The sequence below is a fragment of the Leuciscus leuciscus genome, assembly GCF_965113295.1.
Source record: "Leuciscus leuciscus genome assembly, chromosome: 6".
In the NCBI taxonomy this organism is placed as follows: domain Eukaryota; kingdom Metazoa; phylum Chordata; class Actinopteri; order Cypriniformes; family Leuciscidae; genus Leuciscus; species Leuciscus leuciscus.
The window spans coordinates 3917665-3937973 of NC_138730.1; the positions used below are offsets into that span (position 1 = coordinate 3917665).

General features: G+C 43.8%; 1 protein-coding gene across 5 annotated transcripts in view; it reads left to right on the plus strand.

The window, feature by feature from the left end:
* Nucleotides 1–17854, plus strand: part of LOC309501909 (NACHT, LRR and PYD domains-containing protein 3-like) — a gene marked incomplete at its 3' end in the record, with an annotated part of 371524 nt that extends 353670 nt beyond the window's left edge. For 4 of the 5 annotated variants that reach the window (XM_082174166.1, XM_082174167.1, XM_082174168.1 and 1 more), the window contains 7 exons: nt 7169–7342; nt 12412–12582; nt 15437–15610; nt 15881–16054; nt 16455–16628; nt 16809–16970; nt 17632–17854. In XM_082174166.1, the coding sequence (XP_082030292.1) occupies nt 7169–7342; nt 12412–12582; nt 15437–15610; nt 15881–16054; nt 16455–16628; nt 16809–16970; nt 17632–17704 (1102 nt within the window). Of the gene's footprint in view, nt 1–7168; nt 7343–12411; nt 12583–15436; nt 15611–15880; nt 16055–16454; nt 16629–16808; nt 16975–17631 lie in introns of those variants that run through there. The other variant, XM_082174165.1, reaches the window with a different exon arrangement.
* Between the last annotated feature and the right edge of the window lie 2455 nt (nt 17855–20309).

Here is a 20309-nt window from a genome sequence, read left to right on the forward strand (position 1 = left end):
AAATGATTTGCATTCCTCACTTAACATTAGCGGATGCCTTTTCAGATTAGTGTGCATTGCACTTGTACTTTTGTTGTACTTCAGGACAGACTTACTTTCCAGGTGACATTTTTACAAGCTTCATCTTTAGTTATTTCCACACACTTGATGGTGACAATCATAGTGTCACATGATCAGCGCGACTAGTCGACATCAAGCTTAAAGCGTCACGGCATTGCATTAAGGTCGACTAGTCGACTAATCGACTAGTCGGTTCAACCCCTAGTACTTACTCTTTCTGATGTTCGACTGTGTTGCTGCGCGCCCTCCGAGTTGCAGATGAAGGTGATGCAGCTACATTCCTTTTTTTTTTTTAAGTTGAAAACTATTATAACATAAATATTTCAAAGTATATTACCATTAGTCTATATGAATAACTGATGCGAATAATTGTAGACACGTGCTGTAGGCATATATTGCGTGTCAATGGGCCATTACGGAGATAGCACAACGCAAACATTAACACATTTGCAATTCATCAGCTGGGCATATTTACACATTTCAGCACATACACACATTTGCAATAGATATTTGCAAGCACTCTTCGTTGATGATAATGAGGCAGCATAAACACTAGTCAAAATATAATCTAAACATACATAATATTTTCTAAATTAATTTCAAAATTCTAACTTTCATACAGGCCTATGATCTAAACATATCGTTGTACATATTAGGCTACAGCATGTCTAGGCTATGCTGTATAAAGTCTTCTGAACGCACGCGCCGAAACGCGTTTGTGCAAATAAGTTTATTTATGCATGAAGCCTCTCTCCTACTTTATACAGCATAGCCTAGACCATTTAAATATAAATTACTCTGAATGACAAGTATAGAAATGGTCCAACCAGTAAAATATGTAGCCTACGTTTATATAAAATAGCTTGTCAACTAATGCAAGTAAATTTAAAAAGACTTACTCATCCGAAATATTATCCACGGCTGGATCAAGTCGCTCTTCAAAATACAAACGTTCGTCGTCAGAGTCCCGCTCTTCTTCTGAGGAAAATGTGAACGCTTCATCACTATCCAGGACTATAGCTGAAGGGCTTCCTCACCAGTGAATCGTGCCATCTTCCAACGGCGAAGGAAAGTGAATGAATGAAACTTGCTGGTTTTAAGGCATTTCAGGGGGCGTTTACCTTATTTTGCATAGATCACCTCAGCACATTATCTTATGAATAGCGCGCTCTGCGAGTGGGTGTGAACTCATTACAGATAATTAGATGAGACAGGAGAAACTGTACTTCTCTTTAGTTTCATACAGATTACATTGCAGGGGAATATTTGTTTTGAATGTGAATTGTTTTATTTAAAAGTAGAAATTTAAAGCTTTCTTTAGACGCATGTTTCATGGTTGTGTGATAAGTATTAGCTGAGTTTCAGTTCTTTTTCCAGACTTGTTTCAGAAAGATTTTTGCGGAGACAGTGAGCTGAAAGCGCACCCTGTTTATTTTATTTATTTAAAAATAAAAACAAGGTTTTGATGTTAATGTGAGTGTACACAAAAAAAGAAGACCCTCTATAGTTTATAATCATGTATTTATTTTATTTATATGACCATAAATGACAGATTTTTTAAAGTTTATGTTGCTGCTATGTGAAAAAAAATCCAGCAAAACGCGTCTGCGCGTTTGCCGACCTCAGAGGGTTAAATATTTATTTATACGATCTACTACACGCTGCCTCGGCAAACGCGAGCCGTTACAAATTGGCTTTCATCCCTGAGACACCCGAAACACACTGTGTGCGGCGAGTTATTTCTCAATGAACACAGCCAGCACCCTTCAGGGACTGACTGCATGCCTATAGCACCCACACAGAATCTTTATTGCAAACTGCAAATAGACTCGTAATCAACGCGCTGCCTCGGCAAATGCGAGATCCGAGCTACTAGATTCTGTATTGCAAAGCAGAGCATAAATCTACGCGCTGCCTCGACAAACGCGAGATCCCAGCCACAGAATCTTATTGCAAAGTACACTCGTAATCAATGCGCTGCCTCGGCAAACGCGAGATCCGAGCTACTAGATTCTGTATTGCAAAGCAGATCATAAATCTACGCGCTGCCTCGACAAACGCGAGATCCGAGATACTAGATTCTGTATTGAAATGCAGAGTTTAAATCTACGCGCTGCCTCGGCAAACACGAGATCCAAGCCACAGAATCTTTATTGCAGAGTAGACTCGTAATCTAGGCGCTGACTCAGCAAACGCGAAATCCGAGCCCCTAGATTCTATTGCAATGTAGACTTTACAGGACATACAACACCAAATAGGACAGACTTGTTTCACACACACAGAACGCTTGCTGAATAGCAAAAAGCTGACTTTTCTGTGTGCCGGCGTGCTTTTGTACACATCCATATATGCCGTCACACGCTACGTCATCACGCAACGCCAATAGGATTGGATTAGTTTTCATTCATGAATTCAGACGTGCTACGCTGAAGGGCGTTCCCATAGTGTCGTCACCGACGCAGTTCGAGTTCCCTCGAAAGGGAACTAAATGCTGCTGTAGCTCTTCAATAAGATGATCATCATAGATGTGAACTATTGTTATTTCTCTGTCTTCAGTCTGAGTTATTGCAGTATTACAGAGAAACAGAGTCTCATCCTGACTTCAGCTCTGAAATTAAACCCGTCACACCTGAGAGAGCTGAATTAAACAGATTCGTATGTTACCGCAAGTTTTGCGTCAGATTAGACCACTTATACTTTCGCGCTAATTGAAGTGTACGTGTTTTGCAAAGACAAGAAGTGAATTTCCATTTAGGCCAGCAAAAGGCTGCTTGACCAACTTAAATCTCGGTGTGTCTTACCTCTGTTTTAATTTAATGTTACTTTAGATAAGTGTACGTGTGAAACCACGGCAATTATAAGACAATATAAGACATAGCTTTCCTGTACAGTAGAGCGTTGGCGATTGCAACGCCAAGGTCATGGGTTCACTTCCCAGGGAAAGCAAGAACTGATAAGAATGTAAATGTGTACCTTGAAATGCAATGTAAGTTGCTTTGGATAAAAGCGTCTGCCAAATGCTTAAATGCAAATATAAATAAGACAAGTAAAGTTGGTTGACTTATATCTGTAGTAGTGGCCATACCTCTACTGATGTTGATGTCTAACATATTAAATATTATGGAAGTAAAATAATGACAAATGTTTTTGAAACAAAAACAGCTTGTTGAATTGCACTACTCGAAAAAATATGCATTGCATTAACCCTTCTTGCATTTTAATGCATTGTATTTTCAGGGCTTGCATTTTTATGGGCTGAAATTCAACATGGTTGTATATTTAAGCTGTGAATATTTCAATTCAAAACATTTCACACATGTTTTCATTATTAAAAATTCAATAATCCATATTCACCTTTCAGATTTCACTTCCAAAATGTTCATTCTGTTTAAAAATACAACCTATAATATTCGACCGGCAATTTTCGGTCCATTTTATTTCGCTTTACAAATTCGCTTCCACAAATTCAGTGGTTCAAATTTGACAGAAATTTCAACATTTGACATCCGGGAACGGCAGGAATATCGTTCCGGGTTACTTGACTGTAACCTTGTACCCTGAGAAAGAGGAACGAGATGCTGCCCTGATCAGCGCATTGGGAATGTCTTTAATCGTGACCAGCTGTGAATATTGTGTGTAACGCGTCAATAGAATTGACCCGGAGGTAATATAGCCTCGGTCGATGATGTCATCGGCGCGCACCCACAACACGAGGCTATAAATAGATGAGCCACAGTTGCATCATCAGGATATTTTGTCTGAAGAGCAGTCCTGGGACATCTTCAGCACGGCAAAGTAGCGCAGCATCTCGTTCCGCTTTCTCAGGGAACAAGGTTACAGTCAAGTAACCCGAAACGTTCCCTTTCAAAAGCTACAGTCGATGCTGCGCTGCTCAGCGCATTGGGAACGAGAATACCCACGCCACCGTGCTTGAAAATGTCTGGACCCCTACGGTTGTGCAGGTGTGCTCACAAGAACGCAAGAAGGCCTCAGACATTAGCTTGTGACGTTGACTCAAGGACATGAGAGCCCGGAGTGGCATGAACATCCAAACTATAAAATCTTATGAAAGTGTGCGGAGAGGACCAACCTGCCGCATCACAAACATGTTGTAAGGGGGAACCCCTTGCCAAAGCACTAGAGGAGGCTACCCCCCTGGTGGAGTGAGCCCTAAGACCTATTGGCGAAGCTTGACCGCGCGCCTCACAGGCAAGAGCAATAGCATCCCTGACCCAATGAGACATGGTCTGCTTGGTGGCAGCTGTTCCTTTGTTACTACCCCCATAACAGACGAACAGTTGCTCTGACTTACGCCACTGGCTAGTGCGGTGGATGTAAGCCTGAAGAGCACGGAATGGACACAGTCTGTGAGATTTCTCCTGCTCCGGCGTTATGAATGGCTGAGGACAGAAGGCCTCGAGGGTGACAGGATGTACAGTCGAGAAAGGAACCTTAGGCAGGTAGTCAGGATGAGGATGCAAAGTTACTTTCACCATTCCTGGGCAAAGTCTAAGCAGGATGGCGAGATAGACAGAGCCTGCATATCCCCAATTCTTTTCAGAGAAGTTATTGCCATGAGAAAAAACATTTTTAGAGTCAGAAGTTTGTCAGACGCTGATTATATAGGTTCAAAGGGGGTCTCAACCAAACCCTCGAGGACTATAGCTATGTCCCATGAAGGAATCTTGGTTCTTACTGGAGGCCTCAGTCGCCTGGCCCCTCGAATGAAGCGAACGAGCAGAGGATGTCTCCCGAGTGGCGCCCTGTCAACCAAGGCGTGGCAAGCTGAAAGAGCGGCCACATAAACCTTGAGAGTGGCGGGGCATGTGCATGTTGATAACTTCTCCTGCATAAAGTCCAGAACTGAAGCAATCTGGCAGTTGACTGGAACTACATTGTGTACAACACACCACCTTTCAAAAACACCCCATTTACTGGCATAACTTTGTCTAGGAAGCCCTAGCACTTAGAATGGTCTCAATAACAATGGTTTCTCAATTGGTACCCATCAGGGGGCCAAACATGAAGATTCCTCAGGTCGGGCCTGGGATGGAATATCGTTCCCTCCGCCTGAGACAGAAGGTGATGAACCTGGTGATGACAGTATTAACAGAATCACCAAACAGGCCAGATGGAGAAACAGGAGAGTCTAAAAGAAAGGGGCACAAAGACATGAGAAGTATATGGTTTACTCCATGACTTAGACAGCACATCATGGAGGTCCTCAAAGAAGGGGAGAGACTGATGTTGTGGTCTCTCCCCCCTGCCACCGGACAGAAACCTATCCTCTAGCTTACTACGTTTGGGGGTCTCTTGTTCGCGTGGCCAGTCAAGCTGTAACCTGGCCACCGCGCGAGTAACCACCTTGAGCAATCCCTCGACAGATCTTTTTTCACGAGAGGAATGCTCAGAGATAGGCTGCTCGTGGAACCGTAGACCCAAGAGATTTATCATCCCCCTCGTGAGCCGAAGAAGCACCGGAGCGCACTTTGAGATCACGAGAAGGGATGTGTGGATCAGGTGACTGAGCAAGCGAAAGGGACCGACCCGTCTCTTGCTCGTCACACAGATCCATGCGAGAGCCCCACGATGGTAATGTGGGTGCGGTCTGGAAATAGTTCAGACGAGAGCGCAGCATCTTCACTGTGAACAGTTCACAATGCTCGCACTCGCCTTTCTCTAAAGCCAGAACCGCGTGCTCTTCCCCCAAACAAACAAAACAGTAATCGTGTGTATCCAGCTCAGACATGGGACGGGAGCATGGAGGAACACAACGCTTACTCTTTTGCTGGCTCTTTTCTTCTCTTTTTTTTACTTTTTAAACTCTATATTGTAACTTGAGAGAAAAAGATTTGAGAAATGAGAATTTTCTGCACACTGCCTGATGAAAACTAACTCCTAACAAAGATCTGAGAACAGATGAGAGATAGAGAGGGTTTTGACGCACACATGCACAGAATGGTCTGAAGACAAAAGACCTGATGATGCACTTGTGGCTCATCTATTTATAGCCTCGTGTTGCGCATGCGTGCCGATGACGTCATCGACCGAGGCTATATTACCTCAGGGTCAATTCTATTGACGTGTTACACACAATATTCACAGCTGGTCACGATTAAAGACGTTCCCAATGCGCTGAGCAGCGCAGCATCGACTGTAGCTTTCGAAAGGGAACAGTAGATTGACGATTGACGATCTCCATAGCTGTTAGTCGGCCTCACCAGCAGGGGGTGCAAGCGGCTGTTGACGAAGAAAACTATAGAGCAATGGGTGAGAGACTCATTCATTCGTTGAATTACAAAAATGGAGCAAGCAGTAGGCTATTTGTGATTATTATCAGGGCGATGAATTGTGATGATTATCATATGGAAAAGCTGATAAAGACACAAAAGCTGTGTTTACATTGAAGTCTTCACTGTTACTTTTGTACATGTAAGTTTTGCACAGCTTTCTCTGTCGTGACAGAGATTATGTTATTCCCCGATGCTGATGTACAGATCAAACGTTAAATCTGAGGTAGTTCACATATATTTCTCTTGGTTGTTTAGTTTTCTTAACTTTATATTGCAGCGCTGTGCTGCAGAACTTGGGATTCCCTCAATACGTCACTCTCCAGGATTCCCCTGCGGTCTCAGGACACTCAAAGTAACTCAATGGACAAAATACAGTGATATAAAAGACCAAACTCACACCTTACTGGGGATGTAGGCTATATTAATAGGCTACAGGCAAGCAGATGGACCAGAATATGAACGTAACGCATAAAGATTCACGCTAAGCGTTTCCCAGTGATATACTGTCATAAGTTCGCCTGACACTGGATATTCGCACATTTAGGGACCGTCTCTGAAGTTACTTAAGACATTGGTACACACGTTTCTAACTTCAATAGCATTTGGAGAGAATGACTTAAAGTAATAAAACCAACTGTAAAGTGTAAGTTAAATCTGAAAGGTGAATATGGATTATTTTACTTCCATAAAAGATTTCTGTGCCTTTTGTTTGCCTCCAAATTCAGTTGTCAGTTTTTGCAACTAACTTATTTGTACAAAGAACAAAATAAAATTCAAGTTTAAGGATTAGCTGAATGCTTTCATTCCTGTTCTAGACTTTCTAACTGCAGTGTGACAGAAGAAGGTTATAAAGCTCTGGCCTCAGCTCTGAGATCAAACCCTTCACACCTGATAGAGCTGGATCTCACAGGAAATTATCCTGGACAATCAGGAGTGAAGAAGCTCAGTGATTTACTACAGGATCCAGACTGTCAACTGAAGACACTGAGGTGAGACGGGATCAAATAATTAACTAAATTATTTATATGGAGGCTAAAAAATGTATAAATAATATATTATTTTAGCTATTCAATTAGCTGCATCAAAATGATCAAGATCAGATCAGATGCTGCAGGTTCTGTCATGATGATGATAAACGTCAACACAGTTTAGTTGTGATACGAGCTGCTGCTATTCTTCTATACCTTGATAATTGAAAGCGATGCGGCTTCTTCCCGCGAGGTGGAGGAACCGATGCTTCAGCTATCTGGCTCTGAGGGGTCAGATGCTTTAAGCATCGAGGCGGGTGATGTGGAGCTCGATCCACCGCTTCACGCACCCGCTCAAGAGGAGCTGGTGGAGGTTTTGACCCGCGCTGTGGCCAAATTAAAAATGTATTGGCCACAAGAAGAACCAGAAATCCAGCCGCCCAGTAAGCTGGATGAAAGGTTTTATAAGTGCCGGTCTCATCCTCCACGCCGGGGCCTTCCGTTTTTCCCTGACTTGCACAATGAGTTGTGCAAGTCGTGGGAAAAACCATATTCAGCCAGGCTCTCCAACCCCCCACTGCTTGACTTTTCTAATGTGCTGGGGGCGGCTGAGCGTGGCTATGGGAAAATGCCTCGGGTGGAGGAAGCTCTCGCGAGCTATCTTTCTCCCGAGGCCACATCGTCCCTTAAGGCCCCGGTACTGCCCACCAAGCCATGCCGCGACACATCTTCGCTGGTGGGCAGAGCTTTTATGGCGGCTGGGCGGGCTGGTAGTTGCCTGCATACCATGGCGGTATTGCAGGCCTATCAGGCCGACCTCCTCAAGGAGCTTGATGAGGGCGAGGGTCCCTCTCCAAATGACATCTTGGAGTTGAGGAAAGCCACCGTCTTGTCTCTCCGCATCACCAAGGAGACGGCCCGTGCCATCGGCCGCTCCATGGCTGGTATGGTGTGTGTGGAGAGACATCTCTGGTTAAATTTGTCGGGGATGAAGGAGAAAGAGAAACATTTTCTTCTTGACTCCCCGATTTCGCCTTCCGGCCTCTTCGGCGGCGCGGTTAGTTCTGTAGTCGAGAGGTTTCAGGAGGTGAAAAAGCAGTCGGCGGCTTTCCATCAATACCTCCCTCGCCGCTCTGGCTCCTTGGGGAAGGCTGCCTCAAAAGGGCAGCCTCGGCCGTCTGCCGGCTCCTCGCACCGTCAGGTGCAAAAAGAGAGTGTCGCGGCCCGCGCCCCTCCTGAGGCAGCCTGGCAAAGGAGGCGGCGCTCTCGAGGCAAGCCTTCTGAGCCTAAGGTCGATCTGAGGACCGTCCTTCAGGCAAAGAAGGTCCTAGTTGCGGCCGGACCGCTGAGAGCTGTCCCCCCCGGAGGGGAGCGATCGAGGTCGCCTCTCTCCCGGAGCTCTCGGGAAATCAGTGCTGTGTTCCCGCCGTCCAGTACGCTTCGGGCCTCACTGATTTCCCGTGGACGCGCGCCGCTCCAGCCACCTCTAGAAAGACCTGTGGCTGGGCAGCGAACGCGTCCGCACACCGAAAATCATTCTCGACTGCTCCCTGCCGGTCAGCCGCTTCAGGGGGTCGGGAACGAGTCTCGGTTAACACCCGAGGCCAGTCTCGAGAGGCTGGTTCCCTTAGTAGATTATCTTGGCGCATGGTCATGCCTTCCGAATATATCTGCATGGGCCCTGCGTACTGTAGAGCTGGGTTACAGACTACAGTTCAGCTCCCCTCCCCCGAAGTTCAATGGGGTGGTCTGGACTGTGGTCCAGAGCAGGTTCGGGTAATGGAACAGGAAGTTCAATCCCTGTTGGTCAAGGAGGCCATAGAACGTGTTCCTCTGCCAGACAGGGAGTCCGGGTTCTACAGCCGGTACTTCATAGTTCCCAAGAAGGATGGGGGGTTGCGTCCAATAATAGATCTCAGGCACTTGAATCGTTCTCTGAGGAGATTCAGGTTCAAGATGCTCACAAATCCAGCCATCGTGAGTCAGATCCAGTTCGAGGACTGGTTCGTCACGATAGATATAAAGGACGCATACTTCCATATATCCATCCTTCCATGTCACAGGAAGTTCCTGAGGTTCGCTTTCGGGGGCGAAGCGTACCAATATCAGGTTCTTCCCTTTGGCCTAGCTCTCTCCCCTTGCACCTTCACCAAGTGCATGGATGCAGCGCTGGCTCCGCTGAGACTCCAGGGCATCCGTGTACTCAACTATATCGACGACTGTCTAATATTGGCCAAGTCGCGCGAGATGGCAGTTCGGCATCGAGATGTCGTTCTGGCCCATATCAGGTGCCTGGGGCTGAGACTCAACACAAAAAAGAGTGTGTTGACGCCCTCCCAGAGGACTACGTTCCTGGGAGTTGTATGGGACTCCACGACGATGCGGGCACAAATGTCTCCCGCGTGCGTGGAGTTCATACGCGCGATGGTCTCCAGAGCGAAGCTAGGCCACAACCTCACTATGAAGCAGTTTCAGAGACTGCTGGGGCTCATGGCAGCAGCGTCCAGCGTCATACCTTTTGGCCTGCTAGACATGAGACCCCTACAGTGGTGGTTGAGAGCCAAGGGGTTTTCCTCAATGGGAAATCCGTTCCGTATGATCAGGGTAACGCGCAGATGCCTTTGTTCCCTTGTCATATGGAGGAAACCTTGGTTCCTGTCCCAGGGACCGGTGCTGGGAGCATCATGTTTCCGGAAAACCGTTTCAACAGATGCCTCCCTCACTGGTTGGGGCGCGGTCATGGACGGCCGCTTTGCGAGAGGTCTGTGGGAGACCCGGTATTCTTCCTGGCACATCAATGGCCTGGAAATGCTGGCGGTCTACAAAGCTCTGAGGAGCTTTTTTCCTGATCTCCGCGGCCACCATGTCCTGATACGCTCGGACAACACATCTGTAGTCGCGTATCTGAATCATCAGGGGGGTCTGAGGTCGCGCCCTCCATGCAGACTGGCACAGCAGATCCTTCTGTGGTCCCAGGGGAAACTGTCGTCTCTCAGAGCGATGTATGTCCCCGGGGACCAAAATCAGGGAGCAGACGTCCTGTCGAGGCAGGGGCTGAGGCCCGGGGAGTGGCGACTCCACCCCACGGTGGTGGAGGCCATGTGCGTGAGATTCGGCCCAGTGGAAGTGGATCTGTTTGCGTCTCAAGAGACATCCCACTGTCCACTGTGGTTCTCTCTCAGGTATCCAGCTCCGCTGGGGCTGGACACCATGATGCAGACGTGGCCGAGGCTGCGTCTGTACGCATTTCCCCCAACCGCTCTGCTCCCGGGAGTCTTGGAGCGGGTCCGCAGGGAGGGGATCAGCCTACTTTTAGTAGCGTGTTTAGTAGTGTGGAATGTGTTTTCCACTTGGTGTAGAGAGCGTGAGGTGGACCCAGTTAACTGCCCAGTGGCTTCAGTGCTGGAGTTCCTCCAAGATCGTTTGTCCGCCGGTCTTACCCCGTCTACACTTAAGGTGTATGTGGCTGCCATTGCGGCTTTCCACTCGCCTGTAGGTGATGGGCCTTTGGGAAAGCACCATCTGGTTGTACGTTTCCTCCGTGGGGCTCGGAGAATGAGGCCTGCGGCTCACTCCAGAGTCCCAACTTGGGACCTGGTGGTGGTACTTGAAGGGTTGGCTGAGGCCCCCTTCGAGCCACTGGAGTCGGCTGAGGCAAAGAACCTGACCTTCAAGGTGGCCTTTCTCCTTTGTATCACCTCTCTGAGGAGAGTGGGGGATCTCCAGGCCTTGGCTATAACGCCAACTTGCCTGAAGTTTGCCCCTGGCGGAGTTAAGGCCATCTTACATCCTAGACCGGGCTATGTGCCCAAGGTGCCGTCTAGTGTGGCACGGTCAGTGGTTCTTGAGGCCTTCCATCCTCCACCTCATGGGACGGCAGAAGAGGGGAGACTTCACCTGCTCTGCCCAGTCAAAGCCCTAAGGGTTTACTTGGAGAAGTCTTCTCAGTGGAGGAAGTCAGACCAGTTGTTGGTGTGCTTTGGTTCACCCAAGAAGGGCCTGCCTGCATCTAAACAGACAATCAGCAATTGGATTGTCCAGGCTATAGCCACGGCTTATCAGGTGCGCAATTTGCCTTCACCTATGGCCGACAGGGCTCATTCCACCAGGGGCATGGCCTCCTCGGTGGCCCTCCTTTCTGGCGTCTCGCTTCAGGAGATCTGCGAGGCGGCTGGGTGGGCCACCCCGCACACCTTCATACGTTTTTACAGTCTGCAACTCCCTGTGACGCCTGGCACCAGAGTGCTCGTGTCCTAAGTGTGCCTGGTCTCCCAGCTTCACACTAGGGCGGGCGTGATTACGGTGTGGCATAGTGGGCATTACGTTCCCCTAGTGTCGTCACGACGACGACGCAGTGCGAGTTCCCTCGAAGGGGAACGTCTCGGGTTACAACTGTACCCCTTGTTCCCCGAGAAGGGAACGAGACACTGCGACTCGTCGCCACACCTATCACGGGCAGATCGCTTGCTTCATCGCAAAGGAGCTAACGTGTGTTTGTGCCAGCGTCCCTTTGTATCTTCCGGTTATGCCGTCATCTACTACGTCATGACGCAGCACAAATCAGGATTGGACAGATTTCATTCATGCTTCAGATGCGCTATGCTAAGGGCGTTCCCCTAGTGTCGTCACGACGACGACGCAGTGTCTCATTCCCTTCTCGGGGAACAAGGGTTACAGTCGTAACCCAAGACGTTTTCTGAACACAAGTTTTCCATCAAGCCCAGATTCATCTCTCTATAGCAGGTCTATGAGTCTCCTGATGTTCACAAACATGCAGTTTCACAGGCCAGTTTTTTTTTTTTTTGTGCTGACGTTTCTCACTTCTCCTGCTTAAAAGCCAGAAAGATCTTAATTTCACACTCTGTATTCATACTGAAAACCATGATCTAGTGAGCTTTTTCCCTTCTGCTCTGTGAGACGTTTCTGTTCTTATGAGATTGCTTTAGGACTGAGTGTCGCTTTAGTTTCTTTTAAATTTACATTTATTTGTGTATTTAAATGTTCAAAGAAAAATAACAAAATGTTATTGTATCAATCTTTTTTGTAATGCAACAGACATTTAGTTGAGAACTGAATTGACTCTTCTGCAGGTTTTTGAGTCCTGCTGCAGAGGAAGCCTGTCAGTATGTGAATAGAGTTGTGGGTAAAAACCCGTTACTCCAGAAAGAGCTGAATCTGAGTAAACATGAACTAGGAGACACACGAGTGAATCAGATCGCTGCTCTACTGCAGGATAAACACTGTCAACTCAACACACTGACGTGAGTATTGCTCGTTTATTTATAATATTATTTTACTTTTAGTAGTAATGTTAGCTGATGATAATATTTCCTCACTTGTTTGAGGTAGAGCAGTTTTTTCCTCAGCTTCACACAGAGCCACAACAATTTAAAGTAATACAATTAAACGGCAAATTAAAAACACACAATTAAAACGTGATATCAAGCTTTAAATATTTGGTTAAGACAGACAGTTTGATTATGGGTCAATAATTATTTCAGTTACTGTAGAGACAGTTTGATTATGGGTCAATAATTATTTCAGTTACTGTAGAGGCAGAACAATGTTTTTTGTGACATCAGAATCAGAAATGTTTATAACTGCTTTCAATTCAATGTTTGTATTTCCCAAAATGTAAAATGTCTAATTTTCGAAGCGTTTATCAAACTGCCAAAGTCACATGATTTCAGTAAACGAGGCTTCGTTACGTCATAACTTTTTGGAAATGTTTTGAAATGTCAATGGTTCTCCACTGGGGGGCGATGATCTCTGTGAACCCATGACTCATGCAGATTTACTGAGATTGAACAAGAGTCTGTGGGTTTAACCTGATCTCTGATCAATTTTATACATTTGTAGACGTTTTAATTAGACATTAGTATAATTAAAAGGAATAATAGTAGTTAATAGTTTCTTATTGGCCTGTTTAGCTGAGCCATCCATAAAATAATCAGAACAAGCACTGAAAATTTATAAGAGCACATATTATTATACAGACACTTGATATTTAATCGTATTAGATGATTAGTTAATTGCATTTGATAGATTTTACTTTCAATAAAACACTTGTAATGGGTTTGTAGGTGTTTTTATGCAGTTTTTGGCCTGAGTTTTTGGCCAGCGTGTGTCGTTTCGAAACTACACGCTTGTTTCTCTGGTGCATAAGGTCTATACACGTTGAAAAATGAGCAAGGTCTGGACCTCAATGGTGTGTACGGCCCTGCATGAGGGCTAAATATACACACAGATACTATTAAGCACACAAGAAACACCTGAACACAATGAACCACATTTGTCCCAGTGTGCAAACCAAAGATGACATTGACACGAAAGAACCTTAAAGGAGAACTTGGCAACTCTAGCGAACTCTAGTCACTTCTTCGCTGATTTTTCCTTTTGTTGTCGCATGTCTTCCCCACGAGCTCCCCCTACAGCTGTGGGGGGGCGTATATTTCACAACACGGTCGTAAAAAACTCACTTGCGGCGGCCTCCTACCCCTCTCTACCGCTGCTCATGTGCGTTTGTTTTGATCGGAGCAAGCCAACTGTATCGTGTGGAGCTATGTCTACCGAGGTGGGTCATCTGGTAATACATCATACATGCGTGTGTGTTTATGTGGAATTGCCGTAAAGCAATTCGTGTTTCGCGCTCGTCGTTCTCGTTCTCGTTCTCGCTTCTCACTGCCGGGACGGTAGTCCCCAAGTTGCAAGGTTGGTTTTCCGCCTGGGAACGCTGGGGGGAGCGGGGAAAGTCACCAATATCACCAGAACAGGTTGTTTAACCATCCAAATGAATTCTAGACAGTTTTATTAAGTTAAAAAAGTTACCAAGTTCTCCTTTAAAGTGTCATGAAACCCCCTGTTTTAGCTGGTCGTTCACATCTTAGAACTGGAAAAGTCAGAGGAAATGTGCGTGTAAAGCTGTGAAAAAAAGTGGGAGTGTAGAGGGCGGGAAAAGGGGAGACAACAACCAATGAAACACAGACCCGCAACAAACTCATTATACAGACACATGAATATTAAAATATGACTGCAGAGGGGGGAAAAAAATGGATCTGAAGGCATTTAAAAAATATAACCCTATATAACACACTCACAAGAACGACGAAGAATTGCGGAAGAATGTTTAAAAGATCTAATAATATTTTCATTACATTTATGAGCACTATAGTCTCTGAGTCTGAACAAACGACACGCGTCAGTTTTACACAAAAATAATAAAGACATAGTTACTTTTGTCCATTGTTCTTTTAATTGTCGTCTACATCATTGTGTTGTGTGTATCAGAATAATCCATTGTATCATCATTGCATTCATGATCAGATGTACGGCTGTATCAGTGTCTTTATTTGCACATATATTTAATTTGAAGAAGAGCGGTGCTGGTTCATATTTAGAGCACTAGAGTATATGAAATATGTCCATAAAAACTTGAAAAGTGCTTTCTCTGGTCCATATATGATCTATATGATCCGCGTTGCGAGTGTTGTTAAACTCATCGCGGCAGAAACTTCTCCGAATGCACGCTTCTACCTCACATTCAGCCAATCACACGCTCCGAAAGCACGCTTCTTCCTCACGTTTAGCCGATCACACGCTCCGAAAGCACGCTTCTACCTCACATTCAGCCAATCACACGCTCTGAAAGCACGCTTCCACCTCATATTCAGCCAATCACACGCTCTGAAAGCACGCTTCTACCTCAGATACCGTGACATCGCTTCCACTTTACCCGGAAGAACCAAATTGCTCAGAAAAACACAAAAATAACCAATTTCCATTTATTAGTAATAATTATGAGTGCTTTTATTATTTTCAGTGATGTGCAGCCTGTACATATCTGTCCACATCTCAAAAAATTTGTTTTAGGGGGTTTCATGACCCTTTAAAAATGATATGAAATGAATGTGTAAACTAACATAAATAGATCAAGACAATCTTTGTATTGTTACAATGTTGGTAGTATATTTAAATGAACAATGTGTAGTCTTTCTCTGTGTTACCTGAACCTGGATATCCCTGTTTATTTGTCAGCAAAAGTCTGCTGGATGAAGCTAAACACGTTAGTTGATCATCATAAATCTGAGTCATTTTCTTTTCTCTCTCTGTCTTCAGTCTGAGTGATTGCAGTATTACAGAGAAACAGAGTCTCATCCTGACTTCAGCTCTGAAATCAAACCCATCACACCTGAGAGCGCTGGACCTGAGCGGGAATAAACTAGGAAACACAGGAGTGAAGCACTTATGTGACGTACTGAAGGATTCACACTGTAAACTGGAGAGATTGAGGTCAGTCACATTCACATACAAGAATCAAAATGCTTAAAATCACTTCAACAGTTTAAACTAAAACACTTTATACTCAATATCTGACAGTGAGTCTTGAGTTCACATTATATTTCTGCAAACATGTTCACCTTAGTATTTTGTGATCTGGTGAAATAAAGATGAAGATCTCTCTTCCTCTGTTTTATTTGCTGATGAAGATGATGTGACTTTATAGAATAAAGAGTTTTCTTTTCTTCTGTCTTATTTTCTGCTCTCTCTCTGCTAATGTAGGTTAAGCTGCTGTGATATGACAGATGAAGGTTGTTCTGATGTGTCTTCAGCTCTGAAATCAAACCCATCACACCCGAGAGAGCTGGACCTGAGCGGGAATAAACTAGGAGACTCTGGAGTGAAAAACCTCAGTGATCTACTGATGAACCCACAAATCAAGCTGGAGAAACTAAAGTCAGTATCATTATACTGTACAGCAATTACAGTGTGACTGAAGTTTATTTATTTGAAGACAGCAGGGCTTATGTTTCATTGTTTATAGCAGTGCACTTTCTGGGTTTTCCCTATTGCTCACATTGTTATGTGTTTTTTATCTAAATAGTAATTGTTTAATTTCCAGCATTTGATACAATGTACTGATTGTGTACATGCAGAAATCTGCCTTTTCAACAGAGAATAAAGAAGAGAGACGTCAAATAAATAGTTAAAATGAAAGAGAAGAAACAGTGTCTTCCAGCACACAGAACTAGTGTGACTGGGTTTCAGAACAGACTATTGGAAACTAAATGCTGCTGTAGCTCTTCAATAAGATGATCATCATAGATGTGAACTATTGTTATTTCTCTGTCTTCAGTCTGAGTTATTGCAGTATTACAGAGAAACAGAGTCTCATCCTGACTTCAGCTCTGAAATCAAACCCATCACACCGGAGAGAGCTGGACCTGATCGGGAATAAACTAGGAAACACAGGAGTGAAGCACTTATGTGACGTACTGAAGGACTCACACTGTAAACTGGAGAGATTGAGGTCAGTCACATTCACATACAAGAATCAAAATGCTTAAAATCACTTCAACAGTTTAAACTAAAACACTTTATGCTCAATATCTCACAGTGAGTCTGAGTTCACATTATATTTGTGTAAAATTGTTCACATTCATGATTTGTTTGTAAGATAATCTCTCTTCCTCTGTTTGTGTCTTTCTAGTCTATATGACTGTGGCATTACAGATGTTTCTTCTTTAACTCAGTCTTTGACGAACTCAAAAGCACTGCAGTTTTTAAAAGAGCTTGATCTGAGATACAATAAGATAGGAGACTCAAAGCAGCGGCTCAGAGACGTGATACGAGACTCAAACTGTGTCCTGAGGTGAGGAAACATCACTGAGATATTAAAAAGATCTTCATTTACCTCTGATATGTGAACAAACCTTTCAAACATTTGTGAAAGGAAATTATCATAAAGCTTTATTGCAACAAAGGGTTTGTGTGAGAACAAAATGTGAAGTTATTGAAATGTTTAACATAAAGGAGGAAAGAGAACAAAAGCTCACTGTCTCAGCTTTATACATCAACACCTGCTGTATTAACTGTGTCAGTAGAAGTGAATCATTTCAGTGTGAAAACAGACTTGGTCAGATTGTAGGAAAACGCTGCACTCCTGCTAAAATCAGTGCAGTTCCAGCTTCAGCTCACAGCGTCCAGCTCACATGAGAAATGTCTCTGTCTCTAGTGTGTTTTTACTGTGACAAGCAACACGTCACACTACTTTACACTTACTTTACTCTCAGTTATTTACTAAGAGCCTACAAACATGTTTAAACTAGAGGACAAACGGCTTTAACTAAAGGTTTGTGTTTGAACTCAAAATAACATTTGTATTTGCTCCCTGTGGTTTATTCCATACGCCGTATGATACTCAATTTAACTTTAAAAAAAAAAATAAAGAAAAATAATAATAATTGAAATATAATAATTTGCACTTTGTTCCACTGAACACTTATTGTTTTCTCTTCTGTTCCACTTTACAGAGTAGATGAAGATCAGTGGCCAAACGTCAGTGGATTGTTTACATCAAGGTTTAAATTTATGAAATGGTCATGAGAGGAGCAGAAACCATCAGGTGATCCACAGAAGAGTCTCACTACTGTCTATGAGGTGAAATAAATGTGTAAATGTGTTTCATACAGGTGGAAGAGACTCAGACTTCACAATTAAATAAAGCTGCGTGTGTGTTAGCATGCGTATTAGAAAAATGTGATATTGAATGATTCACGTTGGTTATTCAGCCAAATGATGGTTTATTTGTAATTAAAGGTGGAACAGAGGAAGAAGCTCAGATGAGTGTCAGCAGAAATCTGCAGTATCAGGCCTGCAAATATAATAATTTCTAATCATGGACGTGATTGTCAAGTATAGCACATAAATGTTTCAAAAGATATAAAGTTTACATGTAACTTTTAAACATTTACATTATCTCTCTAACATTCTTTATTGTTATTGTTTTATTGTATATGAAGTTAGTTATGTGTGTGTATTGCTGATGCACAGATCTACTGTATATTGTCTTTGTTCTGTGGATGAAGTCTCTTCTCCTCTACAGAACGACTAAACATGTTTACCAGTTAACAGCATTTGTCTGTGTTTCACTCGCTCCTCAGATAGCAGACGGATGTGGGCCACTTCAGGCAATGATGCGGCACTGCAGGCCTTCCTATGGCCCGGACTAAATGTCTGTGAGCCTGAAGTGGCCCACATGTAAAATGGCAAATATGGCCCAAATATTTTAAATCACCTTTGGGCCTTTTTAGGAAAAGATGCGGCACTCATGGCAATGTGTAATCTGAATGTGAGCCTAAAGTGGTCCATATGATAAATAATGAATATGGCCCAAATATCACTAACCAAATGTGGGCCACCTATGGCAAAAATGTGGCAAAATCGACAATGACTAATCTGGGTGTAAACCAAATATGGCCCACATATGTTGCAGCAAATGTGGCCCAGTTATCTTAAAACATAATGCCCCCTCAACGGGACTCTCCCGCCCCCTCAGATCACCATGAATGTAAACGGGATTTTACTGATAAAATATGCTATTTAAAAATCACATTTGCCAATTACATTTTCACATTTTCTTATTTTTGTGAATATTAAGCTAAATTAATAATATTTTAATTAAAAACTGAATTGAATTGAAATATCTTTAATGTCCCCAAGGGGCAATTTGGTTCACAACAAGTAGCCAACACATACACATTCGCACAAAACACATAAAACCATGAGATAATAAATAGATAAAAACATAAATACACATGTACCTATAGTTTGTTGAGAAACCCAACAGCTAATGGTACAAATGATCTCAAATATCTGTTGAACCTGGCACGTTTTCGGTATGTATACCTCCTTCCTGATGGTAGTGTGGCAAACAAGAGAATCTGTCCCACAACATTGTTTACTTTCACTTACATTTTAGCGTGATTCTGGGTGAATTGTGTCAATTAATGACGGAAGGAAGTTGTATTTAAAGGGAGTGTGTCGTACCTGAATGAGAAGCGTCATCCGTTTGTTTGCACATGAGGTTTGCCAGTATGAGTTTTGGTTTATGGTGGAAAGACGGAAAAAAAACCTCTGAAACATTGTGATTTGTAAACTTTATTTGTTGATGGAAAATTAGTGAAACAATGAAATTGTCTGAATTAATCTTGTAAATTGTTTATGCTTGTGAAAATTGTTTTTTGTGTATAAACTGTGAACGCTAATTGAACAATTAGTGTTATCTCTAAGGTGTCACAGTAATTGATAATCGTTTGAATAATTGAAATAAGTGAAGGTGACTTACTTTGAATACTTATTGTTTTTGATTTACTTAGTGTTTTTGAGATAATACTGATTGAACAGTTGTGAAAAGTTGTATTTTGTTGTTTAGTAGAAATATTTCAGGGACAAACAAACTGACACACATCTCATTTACTGATATTTATTGTTTTTCACACTCAACATTCTTACACTCAATCACAGAAATCATGGCGCATACCCCTCCTTCCCAATCTACTTTTGTGGAAATTGAGCCTCCACCAGACATCTCAACTCCAGTATGGCCGCCTGCACTGCGACCGTGGATGCCTCTGGTACCACCTCCATGTGCTCCTGTGTTCTACCATACCCCCACTCCACTCAGCCCAGTTCATCCTGGAACCCGTGTGCACATGTCCTCTCCTGCTCTGGCTGGGAGCACTCCAGTGCAAACTCTCACCTGGGCACCACAAGTGGATATCATGCAACTTTGCACCTCCTCTGAAGGTGGAACTCCTTCTTCAGTGGCACAACATGACCTGCCCAACATTCTACCAACTCCTGGAAGGGAAATACAAGAAATCACTGCCCGGGTACAAGGGAACTGGGATACCTTGTTTGACTTAATGGCACGACAAGAAAGAAGAGTGAATGAACTTACCCATGAAGTGAAAGATACCTCTTCTCATCACCAGAGCCAGATTGCAGATCTTGCTACAAAAGTGGAGGATAACAAAAATCAAGTTTTAACCCTGTTTACTACCACTAAGCAACAAGAGGAATCTGAAGCAGATAACCTGACTAAAGCGATGAAGTTAATGGTCACGGAAGAACTCCAGAAGGTGGAATCTACCTTGGTGTCCGAACTACGATTCATGGTTGATCAACTCCAAGCAGATGTTCAGATTTT